This window comes from Sylvia atricapilla, chromosome 1 (assembly GCF_009819655.1).
Source record: "Sylvia atricapilla isolate bSylAtr1 chromosome 1, bSylAtr1.pri, whole genome shotgun sequence".
Taxonomy (NCBI): domain Eukaryota; kingdom Metazoa; phylum Chordata; class Aves; order Passeriformes; family Sylviidae; genus Sylvia; species Sylvia atricapilla.
This window is the reverse complement of record NC_089140.1, coordinates 68,545,226-68,573,019: the sequence shown is the minus strand read 5'-3', so window position 1 is coordinate 68,573,019 and position 27,794 is coordinate 68,545,226. Positions and strand designations below refer to the sequence as shown.

General features: G+C 40.7%; 2 protein-coding genes across 10 annotated transcripts in view; both read right to left on the bottom strand.

The window, feature by feature from the left end:
* IRF4 (interferon regulatory factor 4) overlaps positions 1 to 8,944 on the bottom strand; it is a 36,546-nt gene extending 27,602 nt beyond the window's left edge. The window contains exon 1 of the mRNA XM_066325654.1: positions 8,829 to 8,944. The gene's annotated coding sequence lies outside the window, so the exon portion shown is untranslated. The remainder of the gene's footprint in view (positions 1 to 8,828) is intronic.
* Positions 5,196 to 27,794, bottom strand: part of DUSP22 (dual specificity phosphatase 22) — a 43,335-nt gene continuing 20,736 nt past the window's right edge. For 8 of the 9 annotated variants that reach the window (XM_066325822.1, XM_066325841.1, XM_066325804.1 and 5 more), the window contains 4 exons: positions 18,963 to 19,012; positions 13,613 to 13,687; positions 11,923 to 12,094; positions 5,196 to 9,023 (listed from right to left, as the gene is read on the bottom strand). In XM_066325822.1, coding sequence (XP_066181919.1) covers positions 8,838 to 9,023; positions 11,923 to 12,094; positions 13,613 to 13,687; positions 18,963 to 19,012 — 483 coding nt within the window. In that variant the 3' untranslated portion in view covers positions 5,196 to 8,837. The remainder of the gene's footprint in view (positions 9,024 to 11,922; positions 12,095 to 13,612; positions 13,688 to 18,962; positions 19,013 to 27,794) is intronic. The other variant, XM_066325813.1, reaches the window with a different exon arrangement.

Sequence of the window (27,794 nt, the reverse complement as noted above, 5' to 3'; positions counted from 1 at the left end):
AATTAAAAATGGATTAAACTGTTCGACTTTCTCAAACAAGTGATCAGCAGAGTCCAGCAACCACCTCCATTCAGTCTTGAAGGGAAGGAGGAAAGCCTGGAGGGACTAACAGGATCCTAATTACCCAGCTTAGTGCTCCAGGCAATCCTGGAGAGGACAAAGAGACTCTGGCCATCTGTAGAAAGACAGGACTCCTCCAAAGCACAGTTTGCAACTACTCTGGCTGGAAATTTAAAGTTTTCTTTTTTAACATGGGTACCCACAGCAGGCACTACAAGTTCCCCAACCCTGCATGAAGTTGAATGAGTCTCAAGCCACTGAAGCTCCCTGACCACTCCATCTGAGGTCCCACACCCTGACTTTCCCTCAGGAATTACCTGAGAGGTGGCACTGATTGCATTTCACAGAGTGCAATGCGTTCAGAGAAAAACAGCTAAGTCAAGGGGGAGTCCCTTCCTCTGCTGCATGGAGTTTCCAAGCTGTCTTTGGAAATGAATCAAATTCACATCTTCCATGAAGCAGTCCAAAAGTAGCAGTGGCAGCTTTGCCAGGGAGACACTGATTTTGTTCTTCCTCCAGTTCTCATCTGCCAGAACAGCCTTTATTTGATGTATTCACCATATGCACTTTCTTTCCAGAACAAGAAAATCAGGATGACACTTTTTTTTTTCTGTCACCATAGCCATATATCCAAAGTACTGTGGAGAATCCTCTTTTTTTTTTAGCCTGCAGACTTTTTCCTAGAGTACATGGAACATATCAGCACATGCATCAGGAGCTCTAACCACATCACCCTTAGCTATTCCAATGCTTTAATTTTTTTGCCACGTGTTTTTCCTCCTCTGCCTGCTGTCTGCCACTCTCCCCATCATTCTTGAAATCACAAGCATGTTACATATCCCAACCATTTAATTTTTATCTGCAATTTTATGTCCAAGCAATGCACCAGAGGGATTAATTTCATCTACAACAGTCACAACCAGAATTGCTCTGGGCCTCCTTCTCTTCACTCCAGTTTTTTCTCATGTAGAAACTATGACAGCTGCACTTCATTGTTCATGTTGAAATAAAGCAAATGGTTCCTGGGGGAGTATGATCTCGAATCTTCTCCCATTTACATCCAACCACCATCCTGTGCACCTTCATACGCAGGTGGGATGAAGGTGTTGACACCCCCACAGCTCCTTGCCCTGCTTCAGGATCTCTCTTACATATTTTAACATTCCTGAGATGGAGGGCAGATATCTCATTTGACAGTACACAGCCAACATTGATACAGTGCTTTTTAGCGAGGGCATATCAAAGCTGTACCAGGGATAGTTGTAGCTGCTTCCTCATTTTACTGGGAAAATGAAGCAAACCAGACTGAAACAACTTGCATCATCACACAGCAAATGGTAGGAGATTTGGTAACAGAATCCCAAATGCTGCTCAGTCCAGCATTTTATTGGACAAAGGTGAAAAGACTCTCAGTATGCCTTCTTGGTAAGCCAAAACCACAAGTCCTTTGTTTCAAGGACTATGGAAACTCATAGCCTGTCTTACTGCAACACTGGTGCTCTTGCAACCCTGTCTATGCCATTTATGCAATTTGTGCATTATCAGGGAAGTTTAGTTCTAAGGGAGAGAAACCCAGCTAGAAATATGTGAGAACTCCCAAGGGAAACACTGATGTATGGTGACCAACCCAGGGAAATGAAGGTCAACTCTAAAAGAAAAGAAAATGTTGTAAAGTATATAAGACTCTTTCAGTGACAGCAGAGTCTAGTGTGCATTTCCAATGAATTACTATATTACATTGATATCCACTGGTGGTTACATCTTTTCCCATTCATCCTCCAGACTTATTACTGATAGTTCATACAGCCTTCATACAGCCTTACCCAGCTGAGAAATGACAGAGGTACACTTGCACAGCCTCCAAAAAATATGTGCAAAAATATGAATTTTTTTCTTTGTTTTTCTCTTTTCTTTTCTTCTTTTGAGACATTGAGAAATTTCACAAGCTGTTTTACTGGGAAAGTCACATGCTGCAGACTTAACTTGCAAAGACTTCCAAAATGCAATCCTTGGGAAAATATGGAGTGAGCATGCATACACACAGCTGTAATTCTGACACCTTGAACATATACTTCCTCAAAACACAGGACAGAATTTTTCCTACTTAGAAACTTTCAACGAAGTCCCATCTTGCTTTAAAATAGAAGGGAGAGAATCACATAAAATGTTTGCAATCAGTAGTAACCGGCACAGGATGTCGGTCCACCAATGAACATTGCTTTTTGGCATAAAAATCAGAAATAAAATATCCCTTTTTAATGTTTTCAATGACAAGCTCAACACTGTCATTGATCAGTGCTACTTATCCAAAGCATCCAGAGCCAGAAGGCCACAGAAGATGACAACATCCAACAGAAGGCACATCAAGCTTTGGAGAAAACCATCCCAACCATAACAGGACAGATACACAGACAGCCAAAGTGTACTTGTTAATACAATTAATTAAATCAGCAACTTCATAACAAGATAATTTATTCATTTAAATACATACTTACAGGAAACAAATTGTTTGCAAGCCACACACTGGTGCTTACCCTGACTCAAGAGGTCTGGGATAAATACTAATTATTAAAAAACAAAACAAAGCAACACAAAACCAAAAACAAACAAAGCCACACACAGGAAAAAAAAGGTAGAAGTATGGAAGGGAAGAAATGCAATAAATTGTAACAAAAATCCCATTCACTGTATTATCCGCTGACAAATTAAATGAAAACTCACTTCCAGAGAAAAAAGTGAAAACGGAGAATCAGGACTCAGACTTTGAAAGGGTCCATTCGTAAATGTCTCCTCCCAGGTCTAACACTGCTTTGCCTGTGCCTGTATGAATAATGACCAATCAAGCAAACAACCTAAGGACATTTCACACTTCAAGTAGCTTCGATGTCTTGGTTCTGATCTCTCTATTTATAGCTCAATGAATAATGGAGGATACAAACCTGCACATTCATAATTGTCTCATCTAAAATGGAAACTGGGCTGAGGTCTGGATGAAAATCCCACTTTTTGAGGCTGCTTGCAAGTGAGCTTTAGTCCCAGTTCACTGCAGATGTGTTTGGCTCACATGAGCAGAACCTAGTCTCCTACAGCAGCTCAGTCTCAGGACTGAGCTATGCAGCTGCTCAATGGCAAAAGGACACCTCTTGCTCACACTTCATTAATGCCTACTCCTAATATTTACACTAGAGACTACATGGAAAACTACAGGAAGTCATCTTGCTACTCACAAGCTACTCAGTTTTGGTAAACCGCAGTTGGCATCATTCACTAGAGCAAAGCGCACATTCAAATATATAAAGAAGAATTTGTTCCTTGGCTGAGGGCAGAATAATAATATTGGAGAGAACAGCTAAATGTAGCAGTGAAATAGTTAAGCACAGGAGCTGGGCCACATGGAAAACAAGACCCACATTTAAAGCTCTGCTGGGAACAAAGTGTGAAATTAGCTGTTTCCGTCACGTGCCTTGTGTCTCCAGGGGTATCTACAGAAACACTGCACAGTGCAACATCATCTTCCTCATGCTAGTATTTTCTACAGACCATCATCATTTTCCCTGCACCAATGCAATCTTCTTGAGGAGGTGGAAGGACTCTCACATAATTTGCTGGAAAAGCCAAAACTCCTTATCAGGTTATAAGCACATCTAAGGACATGCAGATTTGCCCTCTACTTCCCTCAACTGACTGTATGGTGAGACAGGACTTCAGGAATCATATCAAAACTGCCATTTTCTACAACTCACAACAGTTCCATGTAACACGGGAGGGAACGAGATACACAATCAGGAACAGCAATATAGCATCATGGTTCCAGCACAATTTTTGCATGTGATTTGGTTAAAAATTACCCTTGAAAAGTACTAAGTGGTCAAAAGGAAGATTAAGCAGTAAAGCATTTTAATTTGGAAACTGCTATTTTCCTTTAGGCAGAGGAGAGGCCTTCTCTCAAACTTATGAGGTTTCCCTAGATCAGAAGGGATTATACTTTAAATATTTTTTTCTGTCTCATCAGTGTTGTAGCACATATATCTAAGACACTGCTATGGATAACAGATGGGAGAAAGAAGGTAATCACACTACTAATTCCAGTGTCACACAGCAGGCAGTTTTGAATTTAAAGTCTCTTCTTAGAAAGACATGAAGAGGACTGAAACACACAGTAACAACATCTGAGCCATCCTCTTTACACTGAAGATGAATAATGCAATATGTATTATGAAATGTATTTGAACAAGGTGCAGCTATGACCTTCAGAGCAATCTACAGACACATCTACTCTATTCTAGTGGAGGATATTACTGATTAGTTGAATGCTCAGGATTCCTTAGGAATCACCATCCACACATTCCCAATAGTATATAAAGTAAAAAGCACGGGAGAGGAAGGAGAGGGAAAAAAGAGAAGACTCAAAACTCACTGTGCCTGAGCATCTAATTCTGCCTTCATGATAAGGGAGTCCCACTGCAAAAACAGTCCAGCCTTCAGCAGTGATTGAAGTAGCCATGAGATCTGGCTGTAAACTGGCTGATTATACTTTCAGGTTCATGGGGTTTTTGCTTTAGGTTTGGACTTTTTTTCCCGATTGCCCAAATGTCAGAAATACTCTCTTAGCAGAGGTAGTGTCAAACCAGAAAGTCAGTGAGTTATCTGTGGGAATGTAAAGGGGGCATTTCCTCCCTTACACTGTAAGTTTTTTAATGTTTTCCCCTGAGACTCATCTGCCACTTACATCAGCTTCCTCTGACAGACCACTACTGAGAGCCTTGAGCACTGGCAGCCTGAAAACCAGGTAAGTTTTACAGCTGATTAAACCCTAAATCGGTGTGCTATGAAAAAGAAGGTACTTCAAAATAATAAAAATGTTGCATACACCACATAGCCCACTGCAATGATGGGCCAGCAACAACCAGTAAGATTGCAACATGCAAGATCCTCTTAGGAGACTATCAAGAGGTGCTTGTGCTGAAGATTCTTGAACTCACCTGGAAGAGCTTGGTGAAGAGAGGGAGAAGTAATCTCAACACCAAAATGAGTTAGTCTTGTTCTCTTACTGTACCTGCAGGGATACAAACAGCAAATAGAAGCCTTCTGGACTTCTAGACACTATTATTGATTTCAAGAAATACAAAAGCAGATCAGGTGTGAACATTTAATTTTATTTATAAAAAAATTGTAGAACGTATTAAATACAAACATTTGGAAAAAGCAATCAAGGCTTCGCTAAGATGCCCAGGAAGAGGAAGACAGAGAATCAAGAAGCTTACCAGATTTACAGTTTTTAAACTAGTGGAATAATTGCTATAATTTTTCACTGACATCTTCATAGGTGGCGGCCATTATAGCAACCAAAGTTATTATCCCTTTTAAAAAACAGATATGATTTGCTGTATCTTCCCACTCAACCACAAAATGTAAGGAAGCAACTTTTTCCAGGTTAAAAAACAGAGTAATAAATACTATTAATGCATTTACCCATTACCTACATTCTATAACACTAGACATCTGCTTATAATCACACATGGATATCAAGTTTAGCCCCCCAAAAAATCGATTATACATTTCAAATCTGGATATCCAGTAAGGTATTATAAACTTTATACATTTTCCAGTGAACACCAAAATGAGGACAGTGTTTTGAAGTACAGAAACAAAATAACTGAATGCATCATCTACACTACAAAGGCCAACTACTAAGAGGTGAATTGAGTCTAGTCATGTTCCAGATAGCTGGAAAGTCCTACAAATTGCCACTGAAAGGCTGGTTGGAAGACAAATTATGTCACATTCTCAGTCTGCGTTAGCTCCTCTCCCTCTCTAAAAGGCTAAAGGTGAGAGCTGTAGCTCTCTCTTCTGCACCTGTGGTAATTCGGGAGCAAACCATTCTGCTCTTCGCATGGACAAACCAGACTCAAGTTTTCTTGGGCTGCAGTTGCTCTTATACTGCTCTTACCTGCAGCATGCAGTTCACACAGATCACTACACAAGATGATGAAGGTGGAGACTGCAGAAAATACCCCTTCTGCCTTTCCAAAAGAGAGAAGCCCTTCCACTCACTGACAATATGGCATTCCCTCTGTCTTCCCAGCTTACCCTGTATCTGCTTTGGAGCTGCAGCATAACACACACTGATGTGGCTATGTGGCCCTAACACCAAACTCAGTTCCAAAAAAAGTCCTGTTCAGGGGACTGACTCTTTGGAGATAACCAAACTACTTTAAAAAAACAGTGCAGATTAATCTTGGACACATGAAAATTAACAGATATCTCCCATTCTGACTTGTATGTGTCAGAACAGTAAAAGAACTGCCAACTTATCAGCACCCACAGCGTTACTACTGAAAGGACAAGAGTGCCAGGAGTGTTACAGGGTACACAGTGTTGGCAGCCAGCTACAGGATGGACTGGCTGGATACCTGCAAGACCATAGGCAGAATACTTCTGACAAAGGTGCCCTCTGGAGATGGGCTGATGCTGCCCTACGGATTGTATTATGAGTAGAGGGCTGAACAAATGGACCCGCATCCTGAACGTGTGTCAGACCCTGTTACCGAGGAAAACACTTTCCAATTATCACATCCACCCTCAGAGCACAGAAGGGACTGCCAACGCGGACACTGCTGGGCTGGAATTGTTAAGCAGACAATTATTTGCAGATCAACATCTTCAGGAACAGCTAACTCCCTCTCTTACCAGGCAATCACAGAGCAACTGCTGGATCTACCGAATGGGCCGTGGTTCATTTAGCTGCAAGCTTGAAAACAAAGTCGGTTCCAGCACTTTTCCCAAATCCAGCAACATCCCTTACTGCAACAAAGATATGACTATCCTGCTCTTATCGTGCTCAGTACACTTAAAGAATGTGGTGCAGTGAGAACCCTGATGCAGGCTTAACCTCAGATAAAATGGACAGGTCACTTCTACCCCATTCCCTTTTTTTCTTTTGGGAATTTATTGATATGCACGACCCGTATCTCACAAGCCATAATGTATTTTTTTAGGATACTTAACAACAGATACTTAACAGGCAGAGTTTACTTGACCCAAAAGCCTTGCTCCCATCCAAAGAACTCGCTGTCACCTGTAAGCAGGAAATCACACATAGAGGAATCTTGTGAAGGAACGGGAGGCCAGAGTACTGAAGAAATTGAAAGAGACACAACAGTCTATTTAGTATGCTGATGGCTTCTCACTCGGTGCTCAGCTTTTAGCATGATACACACCACACCTGAACAAATGAAGGGTTTGGTTTTAGTTTTCTATCATGGCTGTTTAGGTGGTATCTTTAATTTTCTAGAATCTTCAAGAAAAGTGAGCCTTCCATCCTCCAAGTCAAAGACAAGAAATCATGATCTTGGCATCAGGGTCACCCTACATTACACCATCAGAAATCAATACACTGCCCAGCATCCCTACTGACAAGTTTGAAGTTACACTCTTAACAAGCCACTTGAGTCAGGCAATGGCTCCCTTCCAGAAACACACAACGTTACCAAGAGCGGAGTATGGCCCCTAGTTTCAACCTAGTTTAAAATACATTGTACAAATGCATTCCTACAAATCTGATCACAGCAAAATACACAGTGGTGTTTAAATGGCAGGACAGTTGAATTCCAACAACTCAATCTTTAAACCAGTGAGAAATATGGGCAATTTTTAAAAGAAAACAATAAACTTCTCAAACACAGACATTTGTGAAATATACATGCACACGCACACTCTCGCGCACACACGCACCCACTTACTTCACTCAGTGTTAGATTAAGATTACACAAGGCAATTTTCAAGGTTGCATTTACAACCACAATGACAAGAACAGCATTTTTGAGGTAGCTGAAGTCAAAGAGCAAACCACAGCACAGGCAAAGAAACAGGTGCTCGCACTCACACCGAGCCCACTCTTTGGAGACGCGTTACCGTGTGCGCAGGGGCGTGTGCTGAAGAGGCACGTGTTCCATGGGGAATGAAGTTCAGCGCCTCTGGAGACGTGATCAACTATTCTCCAGAAAAGCTTATGTTGGGAGAGCAGATGCACAGTCAAGGGACCATGGCTTAAATCACTGCACATCAGCTGAGCTGTGGTAACAGCCTGGGTGCTCTTGGTCTGGGCAGCTCTGCCGACAGCTCAGTCTCACGGGCACTGAAGCAAAGACAACTGCAGCGGTTGAAGGTGTTATTACTCAGAGCTGTCTGTCTCACTTCTCTCCTAGATGCCACTGCTGGGGGAAAGGTACTTGGGCCCCTGTCTCACCTGCTCCAGCTTTCAGCCTAGCATTCAAGTTCATGCCCACTTCCATGCTAATACTGGCGAATGGACTGTGAACAGGAGTAGCAAGACACAGACTTGAGTTCCCTTCTTCAGATGCAGTAACACCTTTGCCACACTAAGAGTGCAGAGATGCCAAACTGCCACAGCTTCAATCACCAGACTTCATCTCTTCAAGCCCTTTGCTAGCCTACAACAAGAAGAGTTAGTTGAGCTAACCTCACAGCAAATGCCAGGCAATGTGGGCAGAAGGGGATATAGCTGTGGCTGGCAGACAAACTGCCTCAGCCACAGTAACTGGATCCTGTCTCTGGACATAAACAGAGCTTGATCCTGCCCGAATTACAAAATTGTGAAACACACTCATACACACATACACACATAATGTCGTCAAGAAGCTTTCTGTAAATCAACAGTTTGCATGGTTGGCTGCTAGAAGTCTTGAAGATGGGATGGAAAACATGGCAAGATGTTTTGCAAAAGTAGAAAGAAAAAAAAAATTGACCTCTTGCAATTAGGTCTCTGTTGTGTAGTTGCTGTATGAAAGTGATGGCACAGATGAGAAGTTGTTATTCCACTGCCTTCCTCCAGTAGTCTGATGCAACTCTGCCTGTTCTTTGTATTTGCTCAGAAGATTTTTGGCTTCTTGCAGATCCTGAGAAGAGTTTTCCCCATATTCTTCTTTCAGCCACTGCCTGAACTGCAGAAATTAAAAATACATATACAAAATGATGAAATAGTAATATGAAATTGATGGAGAAGTAATCCTCCTTCCTGTCCTACAGAATTTCAATAGGCTTTAGGATCATAAGCAGTTTAAAGAAAAGCACTCCAAATACTGCATGTCCTTCAACAGCAGCACAAAAATGCACAGCACAGGAGCACATATTTGAAATCACTGAGACTCCTTACATCTCCTGAAATGACACATCTGGGGAACAGCTTGGCTGATTGGAGTAATAGAGAGTAAGAAACACCTGCTGGGAAAGGACATCCTGAACTTAAAATCTCCTTGTTCCTGCTGCATACACAAACAATAAGAGGAATTAGCATGGAAGCCAATACGATCAGCCAACTCGCCCAAGTCACAACAGGCCACAAGAAGGTTGAAATTAGAAAGTGAACCACTCTTACAGGTTTTTTTATCTTGAGCCCACAAACACCAGTAGTAAAAAATGTAGTGTGGATATCTTAATACATGTCTTCCAAGAAGCAATAGTCCACAAGTTTTAAAAGCTATAGAACAAGACTCCATATGTTACTGATACAAATGACTGAATATGGTACCTGGTAACATATATACCAGGCCCAGCTAATGGCCAGTCCAACTCTGTATCCTGCCTTGAGAGTAACCAGATATAAATGATGAGGAAAGAATCAAGCAATGGCAGGGAAATAATGCTGGGGCCTTTCCCCTGGTCATTCCCTCAGCTTGCAGCAATTTTCAGCTCAGGTGCTTTCAGAGGCTGAGGCAGTATCTTTGTGTTTGATAACAAAAATGAATTCTTTCGTCATGAGATCTCATTTTAAAATCACATTTTTTTACCACAAGATACCTGTATGCCAACAGCTCCATTTGAACATATTGTATAAATCCTCCACTCCTTTTCCTTGATTTGAACCTGCCAACAGATAACTTTGTCTCATAGGAAAGAGTGGAAATTCACATGTTCACTTTTTCTATCCACTGAACTCTGACGCTTCTTTGCCTTTTGGAGAATTTGAGTCCAGCTGAGGACAATTCCAGCTGAGGAACTGTCCAGTTCCTGACAATTTTGTTGAGTTTACCTGCAGAAGCAGCAAGTAAACACAGACTCCAACTGTTGTGTCCCAGTGGGGATAATATTAATTTTCCAAACCTAAATCTTCATAGCTTTGTTCTGTTTGAGGGTCATGAACATCTTGATCCATAAAGATCATTTACTAGGTCCTTGAGAGACATGACCTCAACACAGATACTTCTTCCCATTTCTTAAAGAGCTCCTCAGGCAAATCTGAAGCCTCAGACTATCATGTGGAAGTTCAGAACAGATGCAAACTATGTTGTGACCTTAGTGACTAAACCTCATCCTGTAAGACCAAGATCTAGAGGACAACATTCCAGAGAGCCCACAGGACACCACCACCCTTTAGTGGCACAGCAAAACACCAAAAGCTGCTGAAATCTGAAAATAGTTCACGCCCTTGGCAGATGGCATCATTCCACTGAAATCAGGTGTGTAAACAGACACCTGCTAAGGATGTGGTTGCTCTTAAGAGACAGTAAGAAACTACAGCCCAGCCAGTGAATACAGCTGGATACTTCTTTTGCAACCTACTGCCTCCCCCTCAATGAATAAAGACAGAATGCACAGTCCATGGTGGATGAAAAAAGAGAGACGTTACTGTCTTTATCAGGCTATTTGCATACAGCCTTAATTGTCATTGCTGTTAGACCAAACCAATTAGAGTAGAAATGACTGTAAGGGAGGAAGGAGACAAGTCTGGAAAGTCCCTCTCTGACTTTTGTCTCTTAAAAATCAGTTATTCTACCATTTACACCAGTTCCAAACAATCCAGGAAACATTCAGTTAAATATTAAAAAAACACAAATATTTACAGTTGCTAACTGCATCATGCAAAACAAATGGTAATTTCCAAACTCTGAGCTTTCTGCAGCAGAATGACAGGGATGGGATAAAAAAAAAAAAAAACAACATCCTTTGTCTCATATTTTGTTTTCCGACTTTGGTTTGCCTCTGTTGTTATTTTTAATAAGCACCAAAGGCAAAAAAGCCCACACGACAACAACATGCTGAGCAATGGAAAATGGAAGGGATGGCCACAGTAGGTTGGTAACATAAGTGGAAGTCACCAATCACCCACAGGGAGCAGGTCTTTTGCGTAGGATGGGGTTTTTTTGGAGTAAGAAACTAATTTTTGTTTTATGGAACCCCTTTGGCAGTCCTACTACTCTTTTGTTGATTCTCCTAGTCCCACCTTCAAAGGGACTAAAGGGACAAAAAACCTTCAAAGGCTAATAAGAGAAAAAATCTGAAGATTAGGTCAGACCTGAATCTGCCCTAAACATCAGAAAATTTAATAAATTTTAGCCACAGAAGGAGATGGGGGGGGGGGGTCACAACACACAAATCATAATGAGGACTTAGTTTAACTCCTGGACAGAAAGATTTGTCATGATGATTTCTTTCCTGCTTGCTATTTCAAATGAATGTGTTGGGGGAAACCCACTACTTTTATGCAGCTAGTAGTTATGGGCTGGCCCTTTTGCTGTGTTCTGAAATCCCACCCTTTACCTTTTACCTCTCTAAAGGTGTTAATCTTGAACTGTGTCTTAGCAACCACAAGACTGACAGCACAGTTGGGCAGGAGGTGTTTAGATGCTGTGCTTCATCCCTTCTCCCAGTCCAGCATTCCCTGATACCTTCAGATCTATCTGTATCTCCTTTGTGGAGCAGGCTGAGCTAAGCAGCCATTCCCTCAAAGCAAAAACAGCGAGTCAGATAAACCACACTACAGATAGACCACAAAATAATGAGAAGTAGCCCATGATCTGACTTGGAGCTTTATCTCACAGCTCTTTTTTGTACTTCATTTACCTGATCAACATCATGTTTTTCGAATTCCTGTAGCTGTCTCTGGAAGCCCATGTTCGGATTGGCGCAGGACCTCGCCGCGCGGACAACAGACAGCGCATCTTCCCAGCCGAGGTCTGTGATGGTCATGATGTAGGCAACCACCAGGGTGACACTCCTGGAGACACCTGCAAGGCTGCATGGAAAAGGGGGTGCAATACACTGAAGCAGTACTGTACTTCACCAGTCACAGCTAAAAGCAATCACTTCTCAACATCACAGCACACTGCTGTGTTGCTTGCCATGGGGAAGAAGTAATATTTAAGTTAAATAGTTTTGGTGCTGCTTTTTCAAATGCAGCAGAAAAAAACCTACAGGATCAAGAAAGTAGGGTTTGAATGGTAATTCATATGAGACTGAAAAGGAAGAAAAAAGCATGAAGTAGTCACAAAAGCAGGGGACAGTGCAGACATTCTAAATTAAATTTGGGGTTTAAAAAGGCAGAAGTAAGTCGCCCACTTTCTTTCTTCTGTTTATATAGATCAGAGCAGTGAAATAAGACTGTTTCCTCTCCATCATGAATAAAAGCTGCAACTTCATGGGGCCAAAATGAACTTTAACTGAACCAATAAGAGGTACATATGTCTGGTTGCCTGAGTTCCTCTTTCTGCTATCCACTGCATTGTGCAGCTTAAACTCTCAGGACTCCAGCTTCCCTAGATGAAAAGCTGGGATAGAGTAAGAATCATTCATTATGCCTAGTTGGACAACACTGGACAAATTCAGAACTATTTTTATTCAGAGTATAAAGAACATGTTAGAGTTATATTTACCGCAGTAAAGAGTTATCAGACTCTTTCATAATTTTGTTTCTGAAATACTTCACAAATTTAAATATATGTTTCTTAAAACTCTGTCAGTATTCAGACTACTTATTCCTGTTTTCCATACACCAAGACTGACCAAATGGCTCATGCACAGCCCTGTCGTGAGTCAATAGCAAAGTGAGGGTTTATGCTCAGGGCCTGTGTACAAGTCCAGTGTACAAATCACGAGATGACTCTGACTCCAGATATAGACTCAGATATATCCCTTGGACATACAGCACAAAGATCACAGCCAATAGCAGAGAAGAAGAAAAAACCCAGGGTGGGATTTCTTTTTCTATCCTTTACGGTCCCAGGAGCACCTCTCCAATCAGGGTCTTGCTATTAACAAATGCAACATTTGAACGCTTCAGCAGTTTAAAGAAAAGAAAGAGGGGAAAAAAGTCAATTTCTGTTCAGACATGTTTTTTCAACAACTCTGAAGTCATCAAAGCTGTTAGAGAAACTAATCAAATTATTAGGATTATGGAAATCATATTTAGAAATACAGTCATAAAAATGATCAGAAATAAAAAATATGTCTCCAGCCAACACACTCCTAGTCAAATCAATCCTACAAAAATGTTCGATAAGAGAAGATCAAGAAGAATTTGATGGGTTCCTTTCATCTTCAAGCAGCTGCCCACCCCAGAGACTCAAAAGTTCTAGTACAAGGCTTTAATAGCATTTGCAAACCTTCTGCGGCTTTTTGAATAAAGGGTGCAATTCAACCCAAGAGGATTTTGCTACGGAAGGGAGATGACCACTAATTTATTACAATTATCAACATCCAAATCAAAGTAGAGAAACCCTTAAATTTTTTTTTTTTTAGCAAGCAATATACATACCAGTGAACTAAGCAACCTTCACCTGCGAGCCGGCACTCATGGATAAATTTGATGCTCTCTCTGAAATGCCTTGCTCTGAAAACAAAAGCAGAAGGGGGATAAAGAAAGTGCTGTATTTAGTAAAATCACTACTTAGAAAGAGAAATATATCCGAAAGCTCACCTCACGCTGTTTCTAGAATTTAGAACTGAATACAGGTTTTACAAAGTAAAAGTTACTGTCTGCCAGTGAAACACAAAACTCACTGGCATGAGTTATTTGCCATTCTATCCAAGCAAGAAACTGGTATTTTAGGCACTACAGTGTGATAAACTTTATTCTGATGATTGACAAGTCTATATTTCAGTTTGTGTTTGATTCTTCTTTAAAGCAGTGACTTGACCTCACACGTCCTTGTGTGCTCAGATGTCAGATGGAACTCAGCACAACTACACGAGCAATTCTCCAGACATAATGTCTCTCACAAAGAAACATTACCTGCTACCCAAACTTACACTTAACTTTATCTCCTTCTTCAAGTCACATGCTAGGGCACATCTAAACATTAAGACCTTCTGCTTGGCTATGTGAAATCACTCCCTTTTGTCTCTGCTGTGAAAAAATGCTCAATTCAAGCCCTGTTTTCTTTAGTTCCTCCCAGTTTTCTCTTTTCAGACAGCAGTACCCCTTCTGCCTATCATATTCAAGGTGTCAGCCTACAACCTGCCCTTTTTAAAGCAGCACAGGAGAAAATATAGAGAAGACTCCATTTGCAAACTTTGGGGTTTCTAATCTCATTATCCTTTACACATGCCCCTTTCATTTTAAGTGGGGCACAGTGAAGGATAGCAAGTGGATAGCTGTCATCATCTGAGTGACCACGCAGCCCTGCCTCTTTGCATCCCATTTCCAAGTTGCTCACCTCCCCTCCTTTCTGACTCCGAAGCTTTTGGCACTGCCTGCAGTTTACCACAGTTACAAGCAGCACCTCTTGGTTCAACAGAGCTGGAGTCCACTGTGGCCCTCAAGTGCTCTTGCAACTCGAACTCAGGAGCAGTAACAATGTGGGCAACACGGGCAGAGGAAAGAGGTTCTTAAGGGACAGTCATTACCAGGCTTGCTGGCAAGGGCAAACCTGAAAGCACATTGCGCTCAACACCCATGAAACACAACGTCCTGTATTCAAGATGTTTCCCCTTTCTGGGTGAATATTACACCACAAGGGTAAAAGAAAGAAAAACCTCAGCCCAGCACCAGCAGCCACACAAAAATCAGGAATACCCACATAAAAGGAAGCTTCCCTTCCTGTCTAACAGTGCAGCTGCTGATACTGTAAACACTCCTGACCTGAAGGACAAGACTGATGCAACAGAGTGTCACTGCCTGCAGAACTTGCAAAGGTAATGATATCTAACTGGAATAGACAAAAAGAAGATCCCAAAGCCCAGGACTCCCTCTCCAATGCAGTTCCTGCATCACTGGATACAGCACGGAAAACACAGCTTATTTGGAAAATCTCAAGCCACAATGCAATCCCAAGCTTTAGGACAGCAAGTCAACTCAGAGTTTTATGTTTCACAAGGAGCTGATGAAGTACATGGGATAAGTGAAGACAAAGCCTTACAAATGCATGTGTGCTCAGACTGCCACAGCAAACCACTGTCACTGGATGAGTGACAAATCATGGTGCTCAGGCCTGCCAGGAGAGCACAAGAGGTTTCACACAAATAAACTTAGAGGAAAAATGAGATTTCTGGCTATGTGTGCAAGAAGCTTTGATATTGCACAATGAAGAGCTTAGCTGAGATTGAAAACATTCACTCAGATGCAGCTTGCTTAGGTCTGTACTGACAACCTCATCCTCTCATCTTTTCTCTTTCTCTCTAGAAAATCTGGCCAGGAGGCAGCTTCATGCACCAGTGAATTCATTTCAATGGTCTCACACAAGTTTTGGTAAGACACTTCCAACACTTTGGTTTGAAAAGTATCTGTGACTGTGCATAGCACTTTTGCAAGGTACTGAACATCTCGAACTCCACTCACCCAATTTTCTTCACCCTTCCTCACTGCTGACGCTCAGTCTGCTGATGTGCTTTCAAGTGTGTTTACAGGCATTCATGAAAATGAGAAGAGGAATAGTCACATCTAGAATTGGTGCTGCTCTATGGCACCCTGGCCTGTCCTCACCCTGAGACAGAGAAAAGGAGGTATGTACTCCTCCACAACCCTATGGCATTAGGGTCTCTTCTTGAACCAGCAGACACAGTAGCCTAAACTCATTTTCAAAGTCACGGTAAAATCACGTTTAGATGAAAACTAAGATTGAGGACCAGTTAGCTGTGTGGCAAGTGCCAGACACAAAGAAGAATGGTAAGTCTTACATGAACCACAAAACAGTTGACTATCATCTCTAACAGGAAAGCACTTGACAAATGTGTTGATTTGCAGCCCATTTGTTTCACTTGAGGACAATTTATTACACGATATCTGGCTCTTACATCTCCCAGCTGAAAGCTGGGTCCTGAACTGCATCATCTTTACGGTGGGAAAACACCACAGGAAGAACCACCACCAGTACAATGCCCCTACCAGGATGTTGTAAAAGTTATCTAAACTTATGCATTAGCATGCTGCCCAATTCAAAACTAGACCAAGAGCAGACTTATGATACTAGAGCTGTATTTTCATTCCTTGCTAGTTGGAATTCTACATTCTACTAATATTATAAAGCTTAAAAAGATAGCAGCCAAATCAGATAGGACGAAGCATCTTGATGTTTCTTTCCTTTGGTGGTGTAAAAGAAAAAAAAATCTATCTAAATTTTATCCTCTTAATAGGTCATCTGGCTTCTGTGTAGTCACCACTAACCACCTGACTGTTGAAGGTTAATTCCTTAGAAACACACAGCCAAAGACAATTAACTAGAACAGGGCAGGAAAAGAAGATCGTATTTCTAAAGAAATAACTTTTTTGTGACGAGTTCTACAGAAGATGACATTTCTGGAGCAGTTACTGGCCCAAGGTAAAATTCTCACAGACCAGGGAAAACATTGATTTAACATCTAGGAAATACCTTGAGTCTGAAAAGCAATTGCTTTCTTGCTATGCTTGCTAGGGGCAGAACAGGGGAGTAAAATAAAGCTTTTGAGACACTTTAGTGAACACGCACATGCTAACAGGGGAATCCCTGCTGTATTTTCCTGGCAACTCATCCCTCTGAGGAAAAGAACTTCACTAAACAAGTTTTCTAGGAGGAAATGTACATTATACACACAGGAAACCAGAGGTTTCCTTCAGAAAAACTGAGCTGAAGTGCATTAAGAGCTCACAGTCCCAAAATTCAGTGGGTAAAAGGCTTCCAGTTGGTCCCTGCTGTTGGGAAACAGACAAGAGAGCAGTGTGCACCCTGCCAGTTGTGCCTGTCAACCATTGCTTAGAGAGCACAAGGACCTGCAATAAAAAATGCTGCTTGGTTAGGCTTCTTTTCTCCCTGACACCAGCAGAATTTCTCTTTCAGAAGAGGGATTGCAAAGATGTTGCAGAGGGATCAATTCCCTTTCCTGTTCCCTAGCTATCCCTCCCGCCTCAGTGGGCGCAGGCAGTATGGTTAACCACTCCTAGGTAAGACTGCACCCAGTCCTCACAGGCTGAACAAAGACAACTTCCCCTTGCTTTCAGAAGACTGCATGTGCGAAGACTGCATTTGTGAGCATCATGATTTGATTTTACTTGAAGGCCTGGACTGTATAAAGTCAAAGAAGAAAAATCGGTTACTCATCAAGTTTTATTTTAAGTGATAGAATGTATCAGTATTAGAAGTAATGACGTTTGCTCGCAACCACCTGACACCAAAGCAAGTATTTTAGATGCCTGCAGCGTAACAGAAACAATACTCATGCAAATATTCTACCTTCTTACGGAAGCCTTAAGAGCCTTGGTGCTGCGCCAGACAGCTCAAACACAGGAGCTGGTTTTTCAATAGAACTCCTTGATATTTAACAGTGAGGGAATTGTACATTGATTATTGTTCATCACAAATGCCATTCTTTCTCCTTCCATTCCCAATTGATCTCTTTTAACAAAGGAAGCAGATTTAGAAGTTGTTGTTGAAAATGCTACACACCTCAAAATGCCAATGAACAGCTGAATGTTTTCCTCTAATCTCACATTAGCTTTCCTTCCCAAAAGGATATTTCTTTATTTATTTTTATTCTAAATATTAAGGCCATGGAAGTTGTCCATGACAAAGGCAGTTAGCTATCTGCCTTCTCATTACAGACCTGAAATTTTGAGGATTAGGGTGTTTTTTATTGTGGCTGGGGTGTGGTGCTCTTTTTTTTCCCTTCCCCTAAAATCGTGACAGAAATGCAGAATGAAAAGGCAAATCATCACACATCAAGTGCCACACTGGAATCTTTCTAGAGTATGAGAAACGCATGCTCTAAAAATATCCCCCAAAAGCACGAGTCGGAATATTGCTGTGATACAAGAGAAAAGCAGTGCTGCATTTCCTTCCGTACCTACCAGGCCTCTTTCCACTGCTGTTTCTCTACCAAAACTTGGTAGCAGGATGTGGCTGAAACCCCCCACCCCAACATAAACAGTGAGCTCTAGAAGAAAGAGCTGGTCACCATGTAAGTTCTTTTGTTTTGATTTCTCTTTGGAATCAAGACTTGCTATGCTCAGTTAAATCCAAGGGTAAGTCAGTGAGCATTACGTGCACTTAGGCAGAGATAAGAAAGAGCAAGGCTTGGACATCCTAGTTGCAGTACCTATGTCCTCGAGGTGAGAGTCACTGCAGGGCAGAAAACTCCCTCCTGTGCCAGCTTATACTAAGAGCAGCAAGGACTTCCAAAGCAGGTTCAAGAAGTCCCCAGCAGATAGTTGCAGGGGTAGTTTGCACACAAGGATTTTGTTTTGAAGGCCCACTGTGAGGAATTTATTTAACCCTTGAGGCATCAGGCTTCAAACCTCTTTCAAATATTTTGTTTGGTTAATGGCTGCACTAAAAAAAAAAAAAAAAAAAAAAAAAAAAAAAAAAAAAAAAAAAAAAAAAAAAAAGAGGAGCAAAACACAAAGATTTATAAAAACAGTGGCTAGAATAAACTGTGACTGAATTAGGCCTAGACTCGCTAAGGAATTCCTGAAGTTTAAAGCCACAAATGAAGAGTGTTTACATACTAAGCCTCCTACAAACATACATAAAAAGCAGGGTGAAATGAAGTGTTACTGTGTTTTTTTAATGGATTAAACCTCACATTTGTGTAATGCTCATTAGAGATCAGAATCAGAGCTTTCAGCAAACTTTAAAATAGGAATCATGGTACCATGGGATTTTGAGGGTTTTGCATTTATTTTTAAAAATACTTACAAGTTCTGCGAGGGTGAGTCAGCAGCAGGAATGCACAGATACTTCATTCCCTGTGTAAAGAAGCAAAAAGGTATGAGAAGAAAAGATTCAAGTTAAACACATTTATCCAGTACAGCACATTTATCTAGACTGGTGGAATATTAATGATTTTGAGGGAGCAAACCATCATTCAGACAAGTAGATATCATCTCTATACAGTCAGATTTTAAAACACTTGCTTTCATGTTGCTAAGACACCAGCATATAGCTTAGTCATGCTTCTCCCAAGGCTCCACAGTGAGCTTTTAAAAAACGAACATCCTTACTAAAAAGATCTAAACTCCTTTCTGAAAACATAATTGTTCTTACATTTCTAGGAAAATGAAGTTGCATCTTCTCCTGCTCTTTCCTTTCTCTGAACAGATGCTACACCCTGAAATTGTGATATGCAGTTTCTTTTAAATTTAAACAACCATTTTTCTTTACCCAGTTGATAAACCAAACAAGACGTATTTCAAAGAAGAAACATGTTTGTGGCATGGATTTTGTTTTTTATTTTTGGAAACCTTCAAGAAGGACAACCATAAAACTCACACCTTTCCTCCACAAAGTTAGCCTCTCTTTCTTAGTCAGTTATCACAATAATTTACAAGATTGAGTAGGGAAGTTAGATAACCATTTCTGATGCATTAAAAATGTTACTGGATATATTTAAAACAACATATCTATAATCCTACACTACTGCTTTGCATTGTCAACGCTCATTTCAACTGTCATTTTATTTTTGTAGTTTTCTTTGCTCCTATGACTGTTAAGAAATAAAACCCTTTTCAAAGCACATTCAGCTGACTTCTCAAATAGTACTTGCAAGAGTACAATCTGCAGCTCAGACACAAGAAAACTACATTATTCACTGGAACTCTTTTGAATTATCTCACATGCTGAGTTATGAATTTTTAAGCTGCACTTATAGAGAGATGAATTCAAGCAAAAGGATCATATAATACGCACCTTAATCTATCCTTCTGTACCTATGCACACCCCTGTAATAATCCCACGTATTCAACACCACACACGGAAAGTCACACTTTTATGTACAAGGGATCCTTTGACAACAAGCTGGAACACAATCTGCACCTACCAGGAATTTTATTTGCCAGCTGGGGGAAGAAGAGGAATTTTCACTGCTCAAGTGTGTGGCTAGCTGAGGCAGCATCATCTACAACCCCTTTGCTTTGCTGGCTCAGAAACCCCTCCATTTTTTCCCTACACACACTTTGTTTCTTCATTTGCCATTGTACAAAGAGAAGCCCTTTTACCGGAGATCCTGACCCCAGCAGCACGACACAGCTCTGCAAGGTGCACCAACTTCACCACTGTGTCAGAGATATAGTGGGAAACAATCAGGAACAGTAACAGTCAGAAACATTGTGGGAAACCAGGAGAGCTCCACAGCCAAAAGCTGATCCAAAACAACACGTTCATTTAGAAAGGTAATGTAGCAGTAATACTTATATTGATATTGATAGGCTGCTGAGCCAAGGATAATTAATTGTACTGATGGATTAATTACCATAATAAGCATTTGTATGACACATCTGAGAGGTTTATCTTGGACACTAGTATCACTTCAAGTGAGTCACTCCAGTAAAGTGAGGGCCTGAGACCCGAAAGTAAATTTACATGCTATTCTTTCCCCATCACCTCTAGTAACCCCATCCCACTGAAAAACTGAGGGCAGGAGATGGGTTAGCTGTGGAGTGCAGTACATGCCAGAAGGTTCGCTCCTCCAGCACGCACTGACGGAAGTTGCTCCGCAGATTTCAGAAGCTACGGCACATGCTGTGCTTTTCACAGGCTGAGTGCAGAGGGGCTTTCAGATCGTGCTCACTCTAAAAGCAGAAGTAGCACCAGCACAAATTTAAGACTGCAATGTTCTTTTTTTTGTCATGGCTGGTTAGCTCCAACTACTGTAAGCAAGCATGAAACCAGCATATGAGAGACCACACATGGTCCAGAATGGCTCATCCAAAGCCTGATCCTGGACATCTTCAGCACTTACAACTTCAAGTGAAGCCCACAGCACACTTTTTACTACTTTGCTCACAACTGCTCAGCATCAGCCTGTTAGCTTTATTAATAAATCTTCTCAGAAAGGAGATGGTTTAAGTTACTGGAATCTGGTATTTTGACTGATGTATATCACCTGTGTTTTTGGAAGGCTGTGGTGATGGACTCCTCCCTGTGAGGAAATAATCACACACTCAACTCAGAAATGGTTAGAGGTGGGATTTCAAAAGTACTGTGCAGTGACCTAACCCATCTCCCACAAAAATCAACAGTGAAACTCTCATCAACTTTGAGCCAAACACAGTTTGGCCGGAGCTGGTAACTCCGGAGGATCCCACCCTACCATCTAGTTTTGCTTCTCTTGGTTGAAATAATAATTATAATAATAGGATCAAATATTGTTCATCGTAATTGGATACTTGAAATACAGCACCACCACAAGATTGTATGAGGCAGGTATTCATACATGAGACTCAGGATTTTTTGTATAGATATTCCTATGTTGATTGCTGAAATTAGATTTTCCTCACATATGTTGTATAGACTTTCTTTTTTAAAAAACATGTCAGCAATAGGAAGACACTTAATTGTTGAACCCTGCTGTTTGTGACTCTTTTTGAAAAAAAAAAATCTATCCAGGATATTTGTATAACTGTGCCCCAAGACACTACTGTCTTTCCTGTGCACATACCCTGCAGGTACCATCGAAGAATCGTCCCCAAGGGACCTTTTAAAGCAAAACAGTTTATGCCAAGCAAACAAACAGCTACCTACAACATTTAATATAGAGTATTAGCATGGAAGAAAGAACAAACAACACTATTTTCTTACCTAGCAATTTGTTTGCCATTCTCAAAATGCAAAGCATAAAATGTTAGGTGGTAACAATCACTGGAACAGTGACTACGACAGAGTAAGCTCAATCAAAGATTGTTGAAGCCAGGTTCTTGTGAAAATTTCAACCGGCTCCAAATTGGTCCCTAGTCAGCAGTTTCATTAAATAAACCTGAATCCAGCTGCAGATGCAATACTCCAGGTTGAACCAAAATTGCATATTAAAAAAGATGGAAAGACAAACACAAATTTTATGCCAACCATACGGAAGTCTTTATTTACACCTTTTTTAATTATTCTTAGGGAACACTTTGTTCCCTAAGAATAACAACTCTGTAAATTACTCAGTGAAGGAAGGGGAGAACAACTCAAAACAGGTATTGTGCCACTTCACCTACACACACTAAATTAGGTGCTACAGACCAGCTACTCATTTCAATACATGGTATTTATTCAAAACAAAGAGAAAAGCTTGCAAAGCATAAAACCTGATGAAAAGACAGTGATAAAACACTACTTAAAATCCTATATAAAGCAATACATTCTCTTTATTTATCGAATATTCTTGCATTTATATTGTTATTCAAACATTTCTTCAGCTGACAGCTATGTCAGTCATGCTTTATCTCTCCAAACACGCTTTTCCTCAGAGCACCCAATTAACATCTATTGATCCAACCTTTTTAATTACACAGAATTTATGTATATAATTAGGTAATATAACACCCCAAATATATGGCATGGGTACAGACCCAAGCTCCTAGGGCAATGAGATGCTGAAGACAGCATTTTTCTGCTCATCTCAATTCACTACTACTTTCCACTTGTTACTTTGAAATCACTGCTCACTTTTCTTTCTCCATCAATCACCTTTACCACCAAACACCCCTACCTTCCAACACACACACACCCCCCAGACATTTTGCTTATTATGCACATGGTGATCCTAACTGATGCCCCCATCAAATAAAAGCAGTGCTTCCATTTCTTTTGGTGTGTTTAACCTGTTAACATTGTCCCAAAAAAATCAGTAAAATAAAATAAAATTTACTTTTTTGTTTTCTGTTTCAGCAGAGTAACCACCAAAACTAGATTTCTCTCATAGGCCCTGAAACTGAGTGCTGCAGTTAAACGGATACAGTGAGAGCTAACAAAACTAGGGCAAGTATTCAGATTTCAGGATTGTCAAAGTTGAAACAAGGGAGAGTAAAGTAAAATTTCTAAAATTCACTGTGATTTGAGAAACAACGACAACACTGGTGCAATTTCATCACAGATTCTGGAAATAATAAGACAGTTCTGCTGCACTGAATATCAAGGGATTAAACTAGATTTCAGGTTCATGCAGAAGCTTTACACTACAGTCAATAAGGTATAAGTTAAATTTTCTCAATATTAAATTTTCTAATTATTTCAGAAGTTGATCTGCTAAGGTTGGAAACTGAACAGTTATGTCACATTTGGAAAAGTCAGTAAGATTAAAGAACAAGACTTTCCCAATATCATTACCTTTAAAAAAGATAATTAAATCTTTGTTATTAAATCCAGTATTTCATTCAGTGCTCAGAAACACAACAGTCCAATATAAGGAAAACTCTATTTCTATTCTACTTAAATAGAATCTTATTTTAAAAACTCCAACTTCACTTTAACTAAACTTGTGAAAACTGGCATTTGGGGGTTTTTTGGTGGAACTTGTTTAATTTTGCAGTAGCAGAATGACATATCTCCAAGTGCCAAATGCCAACTAATGGGTCAATGACTGAAAACAGGACCTTTGCAGAGCACACATAAATTCAATTGTACAATACCAAGAATTATTTCAGCTCTGAACAGCACAAAGTGCAAAAAGTCCTGTAAGACAAATCCAGCACCTATACAGATGGCTGCTCCTTGGCAATGATCAACGATATTTTGAAGTCATTGAGAATGATAATCAGTTGGATTACATCTTAGTTATACTAATGTATGTTTTATATGTGAAAGGAAACTGTCTAGTGATTTTTATATAAAATGAGCTCACGAAAACTCACGAAACAGCTTGCACGAGAGTAAGAAGGACTAAAAATGTTACTCATTATTTCATATTCAGTGGGTTCTCCAAGTAATGTTTTTACAGACGTTTTTCAGAACATCATCTCTGCCACTGCTGTATGTACATTTCTGAGGTTCTAGTTAGCACTGGAAGCCTGTATCTAGAGTATCAGATTTTAAAAGTTTAGGAGAGGGGAAAAGAACCTCAAATTACAAAATTTCTGCTCTCCAAGGGCAAAGAGTGGGGGGATGGGTCCAAAAAAAAAAAAGTCTAAAAAGAGCAGTATTGTATTTTTGGCATTAAACTTCTCTATTTAAATTTATGTAAAGATACCATCAACGATTTCCAAGAAATTTTTTTTAAACATAAAACCCTAAACTTATACTTGTGAACTAAGATGCAAATAGAAAACCTCCAGCACCTGGCAAGTTCTTTCAGGTTAGTCAAAAACCATGTGTTAATTTGAGTCGTCACATCAACAGATGAGGACAGGAGGACTTATTTTTGTTTAGGGGCATTTCAGCAAAAAAGCTAAAGAGGGAAACAGCCGGCACAAAGCTTCCTCAAGCCAAACCAACGAGAGTTTATAAAGGGTTTAGTCCAGTAATGCACCGAACTGAACCTGCTAAACTGAAAACCGTTCAACCGTTTGCTTGTCCTTTCAGTTACTTTCTGCAGCAATCACCATTACTGCTGATTTTATTAATGACTCATAGAAAATGCATTTGTGTTTCAGCTGAGGATAACCACTAATTGACTTTAGCAAACAACACACTCAGGTTTGGCTTTGAAAAATACTGTAAATGAAATTGCAGATACATGAACGATATGAACAGCAGCAAACGGGATACTCCTGCAGTAGAATCCACACATTTCATTTGTGCTGTCAGGAATAATACAATGTCAGAGTTTTTTACAATGCTGGTTCATAGTTTTCTTAAGGAAGTAGTCTCAGTGACACTTCTGAAAAGTTCCTTAAGGCTGGAATGTGCCAATCACAAATATGAAGTGTCCTTTAAAACCCTCCTGCCCCATCTGCTCTCTTTAAAATTAAAGGAGGCAAATGTTGAAAATTTAAGGATTTTATTTTAATTGCACAGAGCTGTGGTTATTATTTCTAATTCTAACCCTGAATTCCAGTTCTAACCTACCTCATATGAAGGAATACAGAGTGGGAGAAAACACTAATGAGTTTGTATTAAAGGATTATCTCCTTTAGGACACACCAAGAGTATTTACAGGACTTCAGCTGAGAGGAAGACCTTTGTTAGTCTGCCTTGACTATGTGACTTATTCAACCTCCCGGGCACGTCAGGGCATATCTGAGGATTAATAATCACACTTGATCCCTGAACCCTCAAGGGGGTCTCTGAGTACTAAAATAAAATAATACATCCCAACTGCCTCTTTCTTTAAGGGAATACTGGATCATAATCACTTCACCTCTGGAATTCGCTCACATTAGTTTTTACAAGGGCGCATAGTGACAGGACAAAGGGCAATGGCTTCAATCTGAGAGAGAGCAAGTTTAGATTAGATACCAGAAATAAATCCTTTACTGCAAATGTGATGAGACACTAGAACAGGTTACCCAGAGAAGTTGCAGATTCATCATCCCTGGAAACGTGTAAAGCCAGGTCGGGTGGTCTAGTGGAAAGTGTTCCTGCCCATCCATGGCAGGGGGGTTGGAACTAGATGATCTTTAAGGTCCCTTTCAACCCAAACCACTACGATTCTGTGATTAGAAGTGTGGGTTAACACAGTCCACATTGTGTCCTCTTCAGAGGCAGGTCAGAGCACTTGTCCTGTTCTGGTTAACACCTTAACCAAGCAATTAGAAACACCAGATACCTGCTGGTTTTAACACTCCTCAAGCAAACAGCTCACCATTGACAGCTCCAAGCAGTCCTCATCCTCTCCTCCCTGCCACCTCCTATGACAGGAACATGCTTCCCTCAACACAGCCTGTGTGTGATGAGCAAGTCAAACTGTGAAGTACTTTGGTGCACCACCACAGCAGCCTCTGCCAGGGGTACCCCATCATGAAGGCCTTGCTTGACACACTTTAAAAGCTGCTTTGTGGAAGTCTGTTGGTGGCTTCTTAGTGGGCTACTGAGATAATATTTAAAAAATTAGTCAGAGCTCCCAACTTCACAAGCAGAATCAATGCCAGACAGGGCATTACTTCAAACTAGAATCGTCTGGTGCTGCCACACCTGAAAGAAAAATGGTAGCTGTTTTGCTCAGCATGGTCTTCTGAAACATCTCATGAGGGGAAACCCTTACCATGAAAAGACAGCGAAACATCACAGAGGAAAGTTAAGGTTTTTTGTTAGAAGAAGTGTTTGTACACTTTCTCTTGAAGTTTGCACAATGGCTGAAAACCAACAGCTTGTAACACTGGTGATAAATGGGTTTAGTGCTATGGATGGAAATGCAACAGTCCAACCTGACTAAGTTACTAATTTGTAGAGCTGGTCTTTACACAACAGCCATGACCTTGCTATGATACCAGCACCTCTGATTTTGAAGGCTGTCTTGCCATCTCCCTTTTTAACAGTTCCTGTAAGTGTTTGGGTTGGATCTCAGTTGGATCTCTGGGCAACAGAGTGTGCACAGAGAACATGTTGCCCAGTCATACCCAGTAGGGCCTTCACTTGTCATGTCATCAAGATGCAATTTTCATACACGAAAGGCTTCCTACAGTTCAAGACTTCTACACGCTATCCAATATTGCAATACAGTTTTAACAGATTGCCTGTGTTCACTTCCTGAGCAGCATCTCTCCAGAAGAAACATACATTGTTGTTTTGCGTTTTGTTTAAAAAAAAAAAAAAAATGCAGCTGATGGGTTTCCCAGTATTCCCCTTTTTAGTTACTTCATGTTTAGCAGTGATATGCCTTTGAGTACAGACAAATGCTTTCTGGACTATTATCTGTGTGAGGATGGTCCTCAGAGAGTGAGGGATGAACAGATCAAGGGCAGCTCTGCCTAGAAGGACTCAGGAGTGCTGGTGGATGAGATGCTCAACATGGCCCAGCAATGTGTGCTGACAGCCCAGAAAAACAGCATCCAAAGCACTGTGGCCAGCTCTGCCCCTCTGCTCTGCCCTGCTGAGACCCCACCTGGAATACTGCATCTAGCTCTGAGGCCCCAACACAAGAAGGACATGGACCTGCTGGAGTGAGTCCAGAGGAGGGCTATTAAGATGTTTAAAGGGATGGAGCACCTCTCCTAGAAGAAAAGGCTAAGAGTATTGGGATTGTTCAGCCTGGTAAAGAGAAAGTTTTGGGGTATCTTAACCGTGGCCATGAAGGGAGCCTACAAGAAAAATGGAGAGAGACTTTTTATGAGAGCATATAGTGGTAAGACAAGGGAACATGACTTCAGACTGAAAGAGAGTAGGTTTAGATTTGATGTTAGGAAGAACTTCTTTACTGTGAGGGTGAGACACTGGAACAGGTTGCCCAGAGAAGTAGTGGATGCCCCATCCATAGAAGTGCTCATGGCCAGGCTGGATGGGGCTCTGAGCAACCTGGTGTAGTGGAAGGTGTCCCTATTCACAGCAGGGCGTTGGAATGAGATGGTCTATAAACTCCCTTCCAATCCAAGATATTCTATGAATCAAAACAAATCACTAATGCAGCTTTCAGCACTTCCAAAGTTATCAGCTGGGGAAATTCGGGGTAATTCCTGTTATACACACACATAAAAATATTAAGTCAATCCAGAAAGTGCAACCATGAGAAAAAGAAGTTTCCCCAAACTTGTGATAGAGGGAAAGAATTAGAAAACTTAAAGGAATAAGGCTGAAGTTCCCTGGCCAAAGTTATCACATTAAGTGCTAACAGCAGATATTACAGATTTCTATGGTCAGAACCTTAACAGTTACAAAAATGCAATCCACAAACTG